This window comes from Hyperolius riggenbachi, chromosome 7 (genome assembly GCF_040937935.1).
Source record: "Hyperolius riggenbachi isolate aHypRig1 chromosome 7, aHypRig1.pri, whole genome shotgun sequence".
NCBI classification, from domain to species: Eukaryota; Metazoa; Chordata; class Amphibia; order Anura; family Hyperoliidae; genus Hyperolius; species Hyperolius riggenbachi.
The window spans coordinates 225,736,019-225,752,637 of NC_090652.1; the positions used below are offsets into that span (position 1 = coordinate 225,736,019).

The following is a 16,619-nucleotide window of genomic DNA, read 5'->3' on the forward strand; positions in this document are numbered from 1 at the left end:
TCTGTGACTACGGAATTGACTGTAAGTTTTTGCTGCAGCCGCCAGCCGGCCTGAAGCATGATGATGTCTGTGTTCCTGACTGTCAGTGTCAGGAATCAAATGTAAAATGAATGTCAAGCTGGGTGATGATATTGACTGAGGGTCCCCCTTAGAAGCTAAATGTTATTTGCTAATTAATGTATGTAGTAAGGTAGTAATTATATGCTGAGGACTTCTTAAGCCCCCATCCTGTCTTTGCTGAATGTGTCCCCTAATGGTTTGCTTCTGCGGCTGCCCTGTCCAGCAGCCCATGCTCTCTGTCTCAGTTTCGCACTTTACAGGCAGCGTATGTGCGGTGCGGACAGGGAATGTTCTGCGCAGCCCATTTTGCTTACTATAACTGCTTGCACAAAATGCTCTTAAAGGGAACCAGAGAGGAATGGAGCCTGGAAATAGAAAGAGCTTTTATACATACCTGGGGCTTCTTCCAGCCCCATAAGCCTGTATCGCTCCCACGCTGCCATCCTCCGCTTCCTGGAACCGCCGGTACCGGGCCCGTCACTTCCGGCGGACGCGGCCAATTGTCCACATCACAGGGGCTCCCTCCATACCCGTACGCATGCGGCTGCGCAGTAGCGTATAGAGGGAGTTCTGTGTGATGCGGAGAATCGGCCCCGTCCGCAGGCCGAGTCGCGGCAATGACGGGACCTGGTACCGGCGAATCCAGGCAGCAGAGGATGGCGGCGTGGGAGCGATCCGTGCGTATGGGGCTGGAGGAAGCCCCAGGTATGTATAAAACCTTTTTTCGATCCTCTCTGGTTCCCTTTAATGATATTTCAATCGGGGCCATGCACTCTGGTATGCGACTGGGCTGGATTGCGGCTTCATCATTGTGGGAAAATGGTGGTGATCAAGCAAACTGGTTACTGGGGACTGGAGAAAGCCCCAGGTAAGTATAAATCTTTTTCCTTTAAAGTATCCCTGAGGCCCCTTTTCCACTAGCAATTGCTAGCGTTCGCGCTGAACGCTAGCGATTGCGATTCAGCAAAAGTACAAAATTTAGCGGCGATTTCCTGACGTTTGCGATCGCGATTTTGCTATGCACTGCATAGCAAAATCTCGGCAATAATTGTTCCGCCACACGATCACGATTAGGCAAAAAACGAATCGCAGTAGTGCAAATGACCTACCACGATTCCTATGTTAAAAAGCAAACCGTAGCGATTTCAAAATCACTAGCAGTTTGCGATTCAGCAATCGCAAACGCTATTGTGGAAAAGGGCCCTGAGACGGGAAAAAGTTTTAATTTACGTACCGGGGGCTTCCTCCAGCCCCTCGTAGCCTTACAGGTCTCTTGGTTTCTTCATGTTTTGTTGTCCCCCTCCAAAAACTTGTCCACTAGACCAGTCGTGGCCTCTGCACATGCGCGACCCAGGCCATGCGCCTCCTCAATCACGCTCCCACTGCTCTGAGCGTTATGCGCATGAGTAGACTGCTCCCCGCCATGGGAGCACGATCAAGGAGATGTGTGACCTGGTCCACACATGCGCAGTAGCCCACAACTTTTGATCTTTCAGAGGGGCTAGTAAGGCTTGTTCGGTTAACTCACCCTTGTTGCCACCTCTGTGCGCTGCTCTATACATTGCCTTTCTGCTCTTCCAGTTCCAACTGTGAATGATGAAGTAGCTGGAGAGCTGAAATGCTATGTAGAGGGCGGCGCACAGAGGTAGCGAAAAGGGTGAGTGCTGTTGTCAGTTAGTGCATCAGTTTAAAGGGGTTCTTTCGCGAAAAAAGTAGGTAGTTAAAAAATGTGACAGATGACAGGTTTTGGGCCAGTCCATCTTTTTAAGGGGGATTCTCAGGGCTTTCTTTGTTTTCAACAGCATTTCCTGAACAACAGTTTAACTGCCAAAATAGCAAGATACCAGCCGGCCTCCCTAATCATTTGCACACTATTATGTCAGTTAGATTTTGCAACTGTTGTTCAGGAAATGCTGTTGAAAACAAAGAAAGCCCTGAGAATCCCCCTAAAAAGATGGACTGGCCCAAAACCTGTCATCTGTCACATTTTAACTGCCTACTTTTTTTGTGAAAGAACTCCTTTAAATTTAGTAACATGGTTTTCAGAGGTACCGATTGTAATGCTCATCCCTAGTTGGGATGAAAACAGAGTAGCTACAGTATGTACCCTATGGGGATTGGTAAGAAGCCCCTAGGTAGTATGGCTACTTTTTAAAGGCTATATGAGGTAAAATAAAGAAGTGAAACTTTACTTACCTAGGCCTCATAGAAATCTATCTGCTCCCACACTGAAGTTACTTTGTCATCCAGGCTGCTCCTGTCTAACCCCTCCGTAAGATCACCCACCCATGGATGGGTTGCGGGCTTCTGTGCACGTGTGGATGTGCCGTGTGGCTCTCATGATCGCACTCCTATGAACAGATGCATTATTTGCGGACAGCACAAACACAATGCTATGGGAGCACAATCACAAGGCGTGAATGTCCGGGCAGGGGGTCGGCAATCTTACAGAGGGGACAGTGGCAGCCTGGAGGACAGCAGAACTTCAGCACGAGAGCAGATAGGCTTCTAGGGGCTGTACAAAAACGAAATAAGTAAAGATTCACTTCTTTATTTTACTCATATATCCTTTAAGGGTATCTGAACCGTATATGTGTGAGTATACACTCACCTAAAGGATTATTTGGAACACAATACTAATATGGTGTTTGACCCCATTTCGCCAACATTTTGTGGTTTATTTTAAAGTTAAAAGTGTTGGTAGGCAGTGTTGAAAAAAATGCGGGGGGGGGGGGGGGGGGCGGTCGGTGGTACTGGGCCTAGGGTGGAAAAAAGTACAAATCCGGCCCTGGTGACACAGGTTAACTGACTGCAACACGCACCTGTGACCTGCTGTCCCTCCATACGCGCTGTGTCAGCCTGTCACTACTGAGCCAGTGAGCCGCCCGCTGCGCTGCCCCGCTAGACGGTAGTGTGTGTCCGCAGCCGCCCACCCCGCTTGCCGCTCTGCTCTGTGTGCAATGTGAGCAGAGGCAAGGCGGGTGAAAGCGGCTGCGGTTTTTTGGCAACATGGACGGGAGGCGGGATCCCACAGGAGGCCTGGGAGCAGATCGGACTCCGTCTCCGAGTGCCGATGGTGGTGCGCCCTGGCCCCTGCCCTGCCCCTGGACTCGAGCTAGCCTAGCCTGCCTGCATCTGGCAGTCACCAGCCGCCGGCCAGTACAGGCAGACTTTCGCTCTAGACTCTGGAGTCCCAGGCAGGCGGCAGCTCCAACTTGCAGGCGGCTAAGAGAGAGCGAGGGAGAGGCTCTTTCAATAGGGCGCCCCCGCTGTCAATCAGTGACGTCACGTGACGTCACAGATTTAAACAGCACAGCGCTGGCTGGCCAGGAGTCTAGGGGAGGTCTCGCGGTGCCGCTGGGGCTGATGGATATGAGAGCCTCAGTGCAGTGCGCATGCGCTCGGCAAAGACCCCCCTTAGCTGCGCACATCCCTGGCTGGCTGGCAGTGGCTCCAGATCTGTGACTACGGAATTGACTGTAAGTTTTTGCTGCAGCCGCCAGCCGGCCTGAAGCATGATGATGTCTGTGTTCCTGACTGTCAGTGTCAGGAATCAAATGTAAAATGAATGTCAAGCTGGGTGATGATATTGACTGAGGGTCCCCCTTAGAAGCTAAATGTTATTTGCTAATTAATGTATGTAGTAAGGTAGTAATTATATGCTGAGGACTTCTTAAGCCCCCATCCTGTCTTTGCTGAATGTGTCCCCTAATGGTTTGCTTCTGCGGCTGCCCTGTCCAGCAGCCCATGCTCTCTGTCTCAGTTTCGCACTTTACAGGCAGCGTATGTGCGGTGCGGACAGGGAATGTTCTGCGCAGCCCATTTTGCTTACTATAACTGCTTGCACAAAATGCTCTTAAAGGGAACCAGAGAGGAATGGAGCCTGGAAATAGAAAGAGCTTTTATACATACCTGGGGCTTCTTCCAGCCCCATAAGCCTGTATCGCTCCCACGCTGCCATCCTCCGCTTCCTGGAACCGCCGGTACCGGGCCCGTCACTTCCGGCGGACGCGGCCAATTGTCCACATCACAGGGGCTCCCTCCATACCCGTACGCATGCGGCTGCGCAGTAGCGTATAGAGGGAGTTCTGTGTGATGCGGAGAATCGGCCCCGTCCGCAGGCCGAGTCGCGGCAATGACGGGACCTGGTACCGGCGAATCCAGGCAGCAGAGGATGGCGGCGTGGGAGCGATCCGTGCGTATGGGGCTGGAGGAAGCCCCAGGTATGTATAAAACCTTTTTTCGATCCTCTCTGGTTCCCTTTAATGATATTTCAATCGGGGCCATGCACTCTGGTATGCGACTGGGCTGGATTGCGGCTTCATCATTGTGGGAAAATGGTGGTGATCAAGCAAACTGGTTACTGGGGACTGGAGAAAGCCCCAGGTAAGTATAAATCTTTTTCCTTTAAAGTATCCCTGAGGCCCCTTTTCCACTAGCAATTGCTAGCGTTCGCGCTGAACGCTAGCGATTGCGATTCAGCAAAAGTACAAAATTTAGCGGCGATTTCCTGACGTTTGCGATCGCGATTTTGCTATGCACTGCATAGCAAAATCTCGGCAATAATTGTTCCGCCACACGATCACGATTAGGCAAAAAACGAATCGCAGTAGTGCAAATGACCTACCACGATTCCTATGTTAAAAAGCAAACCGTAGCGATTTCAAAATCACTAGCAGTTTGCGATTCAGCAATCGCAAACGCTATTGTGGAAAAGGGCCCTGAGACGGGAAAAAGTTTTAATTTACGTACCGGGGGCTTCCTCCAGCCCCTCGTAGCCTTACAGGTCTCTTGGTTTCTTCATGGTTTGTTGTCCCCCTCCAAAAACTTGTCCACTAGACCAGTCGTGGCCTCTGCACATGCGCGACCCAGGCCATGCGCCTCCTCAATCACGCTCCCACTGCTCTGAGCGTTATGCGCATGAGTAGACTGCTCCCCGCCATGGGAGCACGATCAAGGAGATGTGTGACCTGGTCCACACATGCGCAGTAGCCCACAACTTTTGATCTTTCAGAGGGGCTAGTAAGGCTTGTTCGGTTAACTCACCCTTGTTGCCACCTCTGTGCGCTGCTCTATACATTGCCTTTCTGCTCTTCCAGTTCCAACTGTGAATGATGAAGTAGCTGGAGAGCTGAAATGCTATGTAGAGGGCGGCGCACAGAGGTAGCGAAAAGGGTGAGTGCTGTTGTCAGTTAGTGCATCAGTTTAAAGGGGTTCTTTCGCGAAAAAAGTAGGTAGTTAAAAAATGTGACAGATGACAGGTTTTGGGCCAGTCCATCTTTTTAAGGGGGATTCTCAGGGCTTTCTTTGTTTTCAACAGCATTTCCTGAACAACAGTTTAACTGCCAAAATAGCAAGATACCAGCCGGCCTCCCTAATCATTTGCACACTATTATGTCAGTTAGATTTTGCAACTGTTGTTCAGGAAATGCTGTTGAAAACAAAGAAAGCCCTGAGAATCCCCCTAAAAAGATGGACTGGCCCAAAACCTGTCATCTGTCACATTTTAACTGCCTACTTTTTTTGTGAAAGAACTCCTTTAAATTTAGTAACATGGTTTTCAGAGGTACCGATTGTAATGCTCATCCCTAGTTGGGATGAAAACAGAGTAGCTACAGTATGTACCCTATGGGGATTGGTAAGAAGCCCCTAGGTAGTATGGCTACTTTTTAAAGGCTATATGAGGTAAAATAAAGAAGTGAAACTTTACTTACCTAGGCCTCATAGAAATCTATCTGCTCCCACACTGAAGTTACTTTGTCATCCAGGCTGCTCCTGTCTAACCCCTCCGTAAGATCACCCACCCATGGATGGGTTGCGGGCTTCTGTGCACGTGTGGATGTGCCGTGTGGCTCTCATGATCGCACTCCTATGAACAGATGCATTATTTGCGGACAGCACAAACACAATGCTATGGGAGCACAATCACAAGGCGTGAATGTCCGGGCAGGGGGTCGGCAATCTTACAGAGGGGACAGTGGCAGCCTGGAGGACAGCAGAACTTCAGCACGAGAGCAGATAGGCTTCTAGGGGCTGTACAAAAACGAAATAAGTAAAGATTCACTTCTTTATTTTACTCATATATCCTTTAAGGGTATCTGAACCGTATATGTGTGAGTATACACTCACCTAAAGGATTATTTGGAACACAATACTAATATGGTGTTTGACCCCATTTCGCCAACATTTTGTGGTTTATTTTAAAGTTAAAAGTGTTGGTAGGCAGTGTTGAAAAAAATGCGGGGGGGGGGGGGGGGGGGGGCGGTCGGTGGTACTGGGCCTAGGGTGGAAAAAAGTACAAATCCGGCCCTGGGTAGGGCAGCAAATAGAACTTTTACAAGAAGCTGCCAAACTCTGCAGATTGGATAATACGTAAGTACCTTATTTTCTAATAACAGTAGTTCTTCAATGAGCCTCATAACATTACTTGTACGAGTTTATTTTACTTTCTACTACAAGTCTCTGAATATGGTGACTGCAGTAGAAAGCATGACTGTCCAACACACTAACCTTCAGCACCATATGCAGCATCATCTGCAGCCCGCTCTTGCCTGGGTATTTCCCAGCTATGTTGGCTGGTGATAGGTTGAACAGGTTAGCTCCAGTCTCATTGCAGACCGCATTTACCAGCATCCTCTTCCCAACACCAGCCGGTCCTGCTAGGAGAAGGGCTTTCACGGATGGAGCCTTCTCATGCACTGATTCACAACCTGAAAAGCAAAGATTAAACGTTGAATGTGGGGTAAGATTTTTCAAGTGGTAAAAACATCACTTAACCAAGTTCAAAGGAAGTAACTTTGATTCCAATTTCCTAAGAAATGTGTATTCCATGTCATCAGTGCACATCTACCCACCTTTGAGAATGGCCAAAGGTTTTTTTGAACAAAGGAAAACTTGGCTTTTAGAAAGTAGGAAGCTCAATGGAACATGTCGTGGAACACAAAGTGCTTAGAACAATGTCGAATAGACACTTCAAGCTGGTGATCTAAATATCAGTATATCATTTTTTTGGACACTGAATTTTTCAATTTAATTTGTGTCATGACTTATATATTGAATAGATCCCTCTGTACAGTTACTCTGGGATCTCCCTAAGTTGAATTATGAACATCTAAGACCTTGAAGACATTGTTTTGCACTTTTATCGAGAAACCTTTCCATGTAGATTTATCATACTCCAGTCAGAGGCATTAACTTCTTGTATAGCTAACCTGGAAAAGACACTTCCAATAGCAACAACTGTAAAATTCACTCAGAGTTTAACCTGCTTCCATGGCCAGCTCAGTCCTCTGACCACTATCCAATCTTACCAAACTTAGAGATGCCATTATGTCAGCATGGGCCAACATACCTCAGCAACAGTATCCGCATCCTGTTGCATACATGCCAAGAAAAATGTTGGCTGTGATCAGAGCTAAAGGTGGACCAACTCGTTAATAGAGGGTGTTTCTAATTTTTGGCCACTCAGTGTATGTGTTTATATGCACAGCATTTACCTAAAAATGTAATACAGTTAGTACTCTGTCCCGAGCTTCTTGTACGTTTAGGACATATTTCTGATTTAAGCATGTAAACTTATGCGCATCATGAGTACATCCATCATATTAGCATGTCACAGAGAAAGTTCCCAGCACAGCATATGCCCCAAGGCCCTTGGAAAATGTAACTGTGTTCCTTAGCTTCTGCTCTGCTACGGATCAGATTTAAGCAGGGAATATATGCAAGTATTCAAGGAAGGAAAAGGTAATGAGATTTCACATTTGTTAAGGTTTCATTGATAAACTCTAATGACTACCTATCCCTTGGGACCTTTCTGATGGTTTCCCTGCCAGCCATTGTATTGTGCTTGCGCACATCTGTATGCCGACATATTATAAAACAAATGCAGTATAAAAAAACATGACAGAGCATTTGCACACACAAAGAAGAAGAAAGCTGGGAACCAGGAAACACCCTAACCTACAATACTAAAACAATTACTCAGCACAGAAATAAAAAGAAGACAGAACAACATAACAGCAGCCAACTTGCATGTGCTTGAATTATTCTTGGTATTCGCTGTTGTTTGTATAACACAGTGTTATGTTTATACAATCCTATTGTCCTCATCTATTTTAGATAGATTATTCCTGTTTGTTAAAGTGCACCTGTTGCCTGCATGCAGAGGAGACAGGAGGCAAGACAGATCAAGTCATTTTGGGAACACTGCCTAGTGATTGTGGAGGGGCTGGAGCCTCCGGGGTCAGAAGTCTGCAGCTCACTACTTGGATTGCCAAAAGCATCCTGGAATCATCTTTTCAGGCCTCCATTTATTAGACAAGATATTCAGTTTATGGGGAACACAACCTTTTCATGACACACAGTACAGCAGCAGCGCCGTAAGGCAGATCGGCGATCCCCGGCCAATCAGCGGCCGGGGATCGCCACCATGTGACAGAGGACAGCCTGTCACAGGCTGCACAGGACGGATAGCGTCACCAGGGGTGAGAGGGAGGAGAGGGAGGGGGGGAATTTCGCCGTGGAGGGGGGCTTTGAGGTGCCCCCCCCCGCAACACCCAGGCAGGCAGGAGCGATCAGACCCCCCCTGCACATCATCCCCATAGGGGGGAAAAAGGGGGGCGATCTGATCGCTTTGCCTGCAACCTGATCTGTGCTTGGGGCTGCAGAGCCCACCCAGCACAGGTCATAAAAAACCACGCTGGTCCTTAAGGGGGGGTAAAGGCTGAGTCCTCAAGTGGTTAAAAGGAAATAAATATGTCAACATACATATCCCTCTCTGTCCAGGTGTGCTTTAAAGTGTTTATCTAAAAAAATGAAAAGTATCCCAATAGTGAATACATTAAGAGTTTGTAAGCTCTCCTCAAGTCTGTGTGGGTTTCCCCTGGGCACGCTGGTTTCCTCACACGTCCCAACATCAAACAGATAAGCTCATTTGTTTCCCACTAGATTGGATCTAGACTGTGATTGACATATGACTATGGTAGGGATTTGATTGTGATAAGACTATACACTCTGTAAAGACCTGTGGAAGATGTCAGCACTATATATATGGGAATACTGTTTTTACTGGGATACAGCATGTGTAAAGTGAAAGTACCAACACATACATTTTGTAAGCCAACCCTCTGCTGCCCAAAAGATCTCTTATTTGCTCAGTTACAGTGGTTTGCAAAAGTATTCGGCCCCCTTGAAGTTTTCCACATTTTGTCGTATTACTGCCACAAACATGAATCAATTTTATTGGAATTCCACGTGAGACCAATACAAAGTGGTGTACGTGTGAGAAGTGGAACGAAAATCATACTAGATTCCAAAAATTTAAAAAAACAACAAATAACCACAAAGTGGGGTGTGCGTAATTATTCAGCCCCCTGACTCAATAGTTTGTAGAACCACCTTTTGCTGCAATTACAGCTGCCAGTCTTTTAGGGTATGTCTCTACCAGCTTTGCGCATCTAGAGACTGAAATCCTTGCCCATTCTTCTGTGCAAAACAGCTCCAGCTCAGTCAGATTAGATGGATAGCGTTTGTAAACAGCAGTTTTCAGATCTTGCCACAGATTATCGATTGGATTTAGATCTGGACTTTGACTGGGCCATTCTAACACATGGATATGTTTTGTTTTAAACCATTTCATTGTTGCCCTGGCTTTATGTTTTGGGTCGTTGTCCTGCTGGAAGGTGAACCTCCGCCCCAGTCTCAAGTCTTTTGCAGACTCCAAGAGGTTTTCTTCCAAGTTTGCCCTGTATTTGGCTCCCTCCATCTTCCCATCAACTCTGACCAGCTTCCCTGTCCCTGCTGAAGAGAAGCACCCCCAGAGCAGATCTGCCACGGCCACCACCATATTTGACAGTGGGCATGGTGTGTTCAGAGTGGTGTGCAGTGTTAGTTTTCCGCCACACATAGCGTTTTGCATTTTGGCCAAAAAGTTCTATTTTGGTCTCATCTGACCAGAGCACCTTCTTCCACATGTTTGCTGTGTCCCCCACATGGCTTGTGGCAAACTGCAAACGGGACTTCTTATGCTTTTCTGTTAACAATGGCTTACTTCTTGCCACTCTTCCATAAAGGCCAACTTTGTGCTGTGCACGACAAATAGTTGTCCTTTGGACAGATTCAGAGTCCAGAGTCACCATGGCCCCTTGACTGCATTTGTGATCAGCGCTCTCCTTGTTCGGCCTGTGAGTTTAGGTGGACGGCCTTATCTTGGTAGGTTTACAGTTGTGCCATACTCCTTCCATTTCTGAATGATCGCTTGAACACTGCTCCGTGGGATGTTCAAGGCTTTGGAAATCTTTTTGTAGCCTAAGCCTGCTTTAAATTTCTCAATAACTTTATCCCTGACTTGTCTGGTGTGTTCTTTGGACTTCATGGTGTTGTTTCTCCCAACATTCTCTTAGACAACCTCTGAGGCTGTCACAGAGCAGCTGTATTTGTACTGACATTACATTACACACAGGTGCACTCTATTTAATCATTAGCACTCATCAGGCAATGTCTATGGGCAACTGACTGGACTCAGACCAAAGGGGGCTGAATAATTACGCACATCCCACTTTGCAGTTATTTATTTGTAAAAAAATGTTTGGAATCATGTATGATTTGCGTTCCACTTCTCACGTGTACACCACTTTGTATTGGTCTCACGTGGAATTCCAATAAAACTGATTCATGTTTGTGGCAGTAATATGAAAAAATGTGGAAAACTTCAAGGGGGCAGAATACTTTTGCAAACCACTGTAATACTGTTCTTTTTCAAAAGAAAAATTCCCTGAAACAGAGAACTTCCATTCACTGCTGTATGTATGATAACACCATTGGCAGACATTCTACTATTTCTGCTGATACTGCTCTACAATGTCTATGGGAAAGTTGCATTTATCTGGTAATTTATCAGCTGTGCCAATAACACAGAGAATTCGGTTCAATCTGCTTTCACTTTCATAGCACTTCATAACTTGTCTCCTCCATATATTTCCGCACTCATTTCCAGATATCTTACTAGCAGCAATCTGCACATGAAACATATCCTCCACCCTGGTCACCGTCCCGCTATCTTGCATCCAGAACTTCTCACAGGATTCACCCTGCTTTGGAACATGATCCCTTCATGCGTACCCTGAAAACGAACATTCTGAAGCAAACATATAATTTAAAACCTATCCAGACATACAATTACATCTGCCTCCCTCCTACACCAGTGGTCATAGAGCCTGCTGCATCCTCAGCTTCAGAATCCCCACAATTCCTTGTGTTTCCACCCCAATGGATGTACCTTTAAGTCATGGAACCTTCCAGCAAAACTTTGATGTGCCACCACTTCACCTCCTCCACCTCTTGGTGCCCCCACCCCATCTAGAGTGGTGCAGGCAGGGCCGGCCTTTGATATGAGGGACCGGAGCGGTCGCTCCGGGCTCCAGCTTTCAAGGGCGCATGCGCCCTGTCGCCCCGCTCCCTGCGTCCTCTCCGTCTGTAATTAGAGCAGGACTACAAGAACATGGTCGCCAATGTTCACAAATGCGGACAATCGGCGGCCATTTTCTTGTAGCCCTGCTCTAACTACAGATGGAGCGGAGGCGGGGAGAGAAGAGTGACGTTGGCGCTGGAGCGTGGAAGTCAGGTGAGTCAGTCTCTGCCCGGCCCACTGCCGCAGAAGGGGGGGGGGTTGACTGGGGGCATACTACCTACACTGCGGGCATACTACCTACAATGGGGGAATACTACCTACATTGGGGGCATACTACCTGCATTGGGGGCATACTACCTACATTGGGGGCATACCACCTACACTGGGGGCATACCACCTACACTGGGAGCTATTCTACTACACAGGGGGCATACTACCAACACTGGGGCATACTACCTACAGTGGGGGCATCTATGCTACTACACTGGGGGCATGCTACATACACTGGGGGCATACTACCTACACTGGGGTCATACTACCTACACTGGGAGCAGCTATGCTACTACACTGGGGGCAGCTATGCTACTACACTTGGGGCATACTACCTACGCTGGGGGCATACTACCTACACTGGGGGCAACTATGCTACTACACTGGGGGCAACTATGCTACTACACTGGGGGCAACTATGCTACTACACTGAGGGCAACTATACTACCTACACTGGGGGCAGTTATGCTACCTATATGGGGCAACTATACTACCTACACTGGGGGCAACTATGCTACCTATATGGGGACAACTATGCTACTTACACTGGGGCAACTATACTAGCTACCTATACTGGGTCAACTATACTACCTATACTGAGGGCTACTATACTAGCTAGCTTTACTGTGGCAACTATACTACCTATGCTTTGCTACCTACACTGAGGGCACCTACACATGAGATCCTATACTGAGGGAACCTATACCTGGCTACCTACCTACCTATACTGAGTCTGAGGGCATTTTTTGGGGAGGTACACACCACATCTATAACGAGCGTTGCAAATTGTTGGTGCTATATATGGGCCTGTGTGTGCGTGCGTATGTGTGTACATGCGCAAAAAGGATGGGGGGGGCACCAAAATCCAGTTTTGCTCAGGGTGCAGTGAAACCTAAGGCCGGCCCTGGGTGCAGGGAAACGGATAAGGTTATAGCTGTCATGATACTCGCTGCAGTCTCTACTCTCTCACCTGTGTGTCTCTCCAGGTGTCTTCCTTCCAGTTCGGTCTACATCTCCCATAATCAGGACTTACTTGATGTCAGAGGTGTTCTGACAGGAGACTACTGTAAGGAGAAGGCAGCCTCTGGGAGAATGAGTCAGGTGGGAGAAGAGAGACTGTAGTGTGTGCTTAGGTAGGTAATTATAACAACACCTGCTTCCCTGCACCATTCTCTCTGTGTGGCCGTTGCTGGAGGTTGCATAAAGGAGGCAGGGTAAAATATTGGGGCCCATTGTGGCTCTGGGTACCCCTGTGGCTGCATGGGCTGCTGCCTCTGTATTTACTCCTCTGTTTCCACCCTCTCCCCAAACTGTAAATTCAGAAGGGCAGGCATCTCCACCTAGCATTTTTATGTCATTGCTGTAATTCTTCAACCTAAGAATGTAACTATACAGTTAGATGTTGTATTTATACTTTGCTTTACCTTTTTATATATTTCTCTATCTGTTTAACTAAATTGTATTATTGTATAGGTCTAAACTGTTCATGGATTATTACCCAATAATGTCAATATTGTACCCTGCACTGCACTATGGAGGATGATGGCACTATATAAATGTAAAAGAATAATACATAATATGTGACATGCTGAATCACTCTGCCTGAACTCACCTAAAGGCAGAACACCATACAGGACCATCAGCTGTTTGACATCGCTGAGGGATGGCATGGGCTCTATGTCTGCCTGGCGTAGAGTCGTGCCCAGATAGCTGTACTCTTCTGCAGGACGCACACAAGACAGAAAATAAGTAACAACATGTGAATTTCCTAGTAATATCAGTAAGCAATAATCTATGCTGTAGTTTAAAAAAACCAAAAAACTCTCTAAATGCAAAAGTAAAGTAAAAGGAAAGAGCTAAGAAACACTACCTCACACTGTGCTTTGCTATAACATAAGCCAAAATACGTCGTTAAAACCTGTATTCAAGAAGGCAAAATGCAATCTACAGAATGCAGTAAACCATGACAAGCAATCAGCAGCAAACCTTAGCGACCAATCAGATACCAGCCTTCATTATTTTCAGTATTATGAAATTTGGAGCGTAGATTGCTGTCCTCTGCATAATCCTGTGAAATTAGTCTCAGCGTACATATAAAGAGATGTAATGTCTGCGACTCTTCCATTACCTATATAGTCTGACATCTTGACGGGCTTCGGTTTGATGAGAAGACCCTCTGTGACCAGCTCTTCATACAAAGAATCGATGGTCCTGTGATGAAGTCACCACAAGGTTATCCAAACAAAATCAAATCACTTGACCAATTTGAATGCAACTTGCCAAAATGAGGCTGCCATGCCCTAAACTATACTTATTACATTCAAATGTGGAGACATACCTGTCTGGTGTCAGATCTTTTTCCTTCTTTTTCTTCTTTTTACCACTCTTCTTCCCTTTCTTCTTCTTCTGTTATACAAATTCCAATTCCAATTCAGTGACAAACAATCAAATATATTTTAAGTAAAAGAAAGCAGATTTTAAAATATGGTTTGATTTAAAAAACATTTTTAGGGATTGAGTAGGCCTCTGAGCAATAGATTAGAATGGGATGTGTTCCATCAGAGCACAGACTCCTCCTCCTTCAGTGCAATCTACACTGCCCAGAATGCTAACTGGATAGCCAATCACTGCTGACTACTATAGTGATTTATTGGGCTTACTCAGCATTTGTCAGTGTTACTATTATATTATTATATGACTATGTAGTCAGTGGCGTAGCTAAGAGCATGTTTTACATTGGGCCCTGTACATAACAATGCATATGGCACTCCAAAACTTGCCAAGGACAGCCACAGTGTCAGAGGTGCAAGGAGGGAATGGGAAACAGTTTGTTAATGATTACTACTATTCAAAGCATCGATAGAAGTGATTATTATCAGCACAGGACCAATACATGGATTATACTGCAGTTGAGGGAGGACCCCATGAGGCCCCTTTGGCCTAAGGGCCCCAGTGTGGTCGCAACATCTGCACCCCTATTGCTACGCCACTGTATTTAGTGTTGATTCAGGAAGCACGTCAGCTGAAGGTTGCCTGACAAAGGACATGCACTATATCAGTCCAACGAGCAGGTAGGCTTGCCAGCATCTTTGTATAGATTCTTTCCAGGGAGTGCTTTTGTAAAGAGTAAAGGAAATACTGAGAATCTCCCAAGAGGAGATGAAGTAGTCCAAAACCTGCCAGATCTGTCAGCTTTTTACTGCTTACCATAAGCCACAGCAACATAGGAGAAAAGTAATTTATATAGCATTTTACTCTGGAAGAAATACACTTTTTATACACGTGTATTTTAAATGTAACTTTTTTTTTTTTTTTGCAATAGTGGCCTTTTAATGAGTAGTGAATTAATAATAGTAGATTTAGTAAGTCCATGACTTATGTTCTCTTATGGTATTCTGCCTGGTGATGCCGTAGTAAGTCTGGCTGCACTCCTGTGCCACAATCATAGATAGAAGTCCTTGATAAACATTAGTCACAACCCCGACACTCACCTTCCCTCCTTTCTTTCCTTTCTTTTTCTTGTTCTTGTCTCTGTCCACTGCCAGTTTCAGGTTTTGTAACTCCAGTCTCATCAGCTCATCAACCTGTTGTCATAAAGATAACATCAGAAAGAAAAATGCAGCGCTCCCTATTGCAGGTGCTGTTTAATACCACATTGATATGAAAGAATAGTATAACTGCCAAGGAAACGAGTTGACCTAAGAACAGCAGGAGAGATGTTTTCTTTAATTTTGTCTAGAATATAGAAAACAAAATGTGATCTTTATCATCTGTCCTTGTAAAGCTCTGTGCTGTGTGGCCAGGATCTGTGCTTTAAAGGGGCCACAGAATATCTTAGATTGATCCCAAATGACAAGTATTGGTGATCGTGCAGAGAGACTTCAGCCAAACCTGTAGTCTGATCTCCTCTTCCACTTCCTTCCTCTTGTCTTCTTTTATGAGCTCTGAGTCATGTGTTTGGTGCAGATTCCAAGATTCATCCCGATATTGCCAAACACCTGCAAGGAGCATAAACGTGATCAGATGAAAAGCCATGCAAAAATATTGTAACATCTGATACAATTTGTCATGACTATAGTTTTCAGAATAACTGGAAAAATATCCTGTACTTAGTCATCCTGTACTCAGGAAGAGTATACCCGAGACAATACCTGCAAGAAAAAGCAGATACTTACCTAGGCAAAGGGATAGTCCAAAGGCTTCCCATGAGTTTTCCACCCCCACCGTTGCCATGCATGAATCCCAGAACATAGCCAACATGAGCTTATCAGATATGGTATGGTGGCCGCACTCCCCCTACGAACGTGGCGGTACTGTGCCTGCGCGAGTATGGCTGCAACTGTGCAGTAAGCCGGAGCCGCTTTATAACAAATGGATACCCCAGCCTGCTTTCCACCTGGGATGTTAAAGAAGAGCTGCTGCTACATATGATCTACCTGGGCAACTTGGAATCCCAAATGCACAAAGAAGAAATGACAAAACGTTTCTTTAGATTGTGAAAAAACTTTATTCTTAACACCTTTGAAACACAGGAAATGCAAGCGTTGATGCGGCCATTCCAGTGCACACCCTGGTATGCGAAGAAAGATCTGCTGGGTAATCTGGGCAAGCTTAAAATTCAATGATGACCAGGGGCTGACAAGTGTCTTTTTTACACCCACTAACTTTCTGAGGATTTTTTTCTTTTCTCCTATTTCCCAATTCTAACATGTTTTATTTCTGAAGTAGGATGGTGACAAAATGGCAGGTAAGGGAGGGTGCGTCTTAGGGGGTTTCAGTGTTCATTAGGAGTATTCGTGAGCAGATAGACACCATTTGCACTGTATTATGGTAATTTACCACTGTCTCCCATGTGAGGTTTATTATCTTTATACAAAATTCA

The 16,619-nt window shown here is 46.0% G+C and overlaps 1 protein-coding gene across 2 annotated transcripts in view; it reads right to left on the reverse strand.

Moving 5' to 3' along the window:
* The window catches only part of IQCA1 (IQ motif containing with AAA domain 1), a 249,948-nt gene that overhangs the window by 18,680 nt on the left and 214,649 nt on the right, over nucleotides 1-16,619 (reverse strand). For both annotated transcript variants that reach the window (XM_068245328.1, XM_068245329.1), the window contains exons 10-15: nucleotides 15,629-15,735; nucleotides 15,229-15,321; nucleotides 14,076-14,143; nucleotides 13,866-13,948; nucleotides 13,350-13,457; nucleotides 6,571-6,770 (exon numbers count right to left, since the gene is read on the reverse strand). In XM_068245328.1, the coding sequence (XP_068101429.1) occupies nucleotides 6,571-6,770; nucleotides 13,350-13,457; nucleotides 13,866-13,948; nucleotides 14,076-14,143; nucleotides 15,229-15,321; nucleotides 15,629-15,735 (659 nt within the window). The remainder of the gene's footprint in view (nucleotides 1-6,570; nucleotides 6,771-13,349; nucleotides 13,458-13,865; nucleotides 13,949-14,075; nucleotides 14,144-15,228; nucleotides 15,322-15,628; nucleotides 15,736-16,619) is intronic.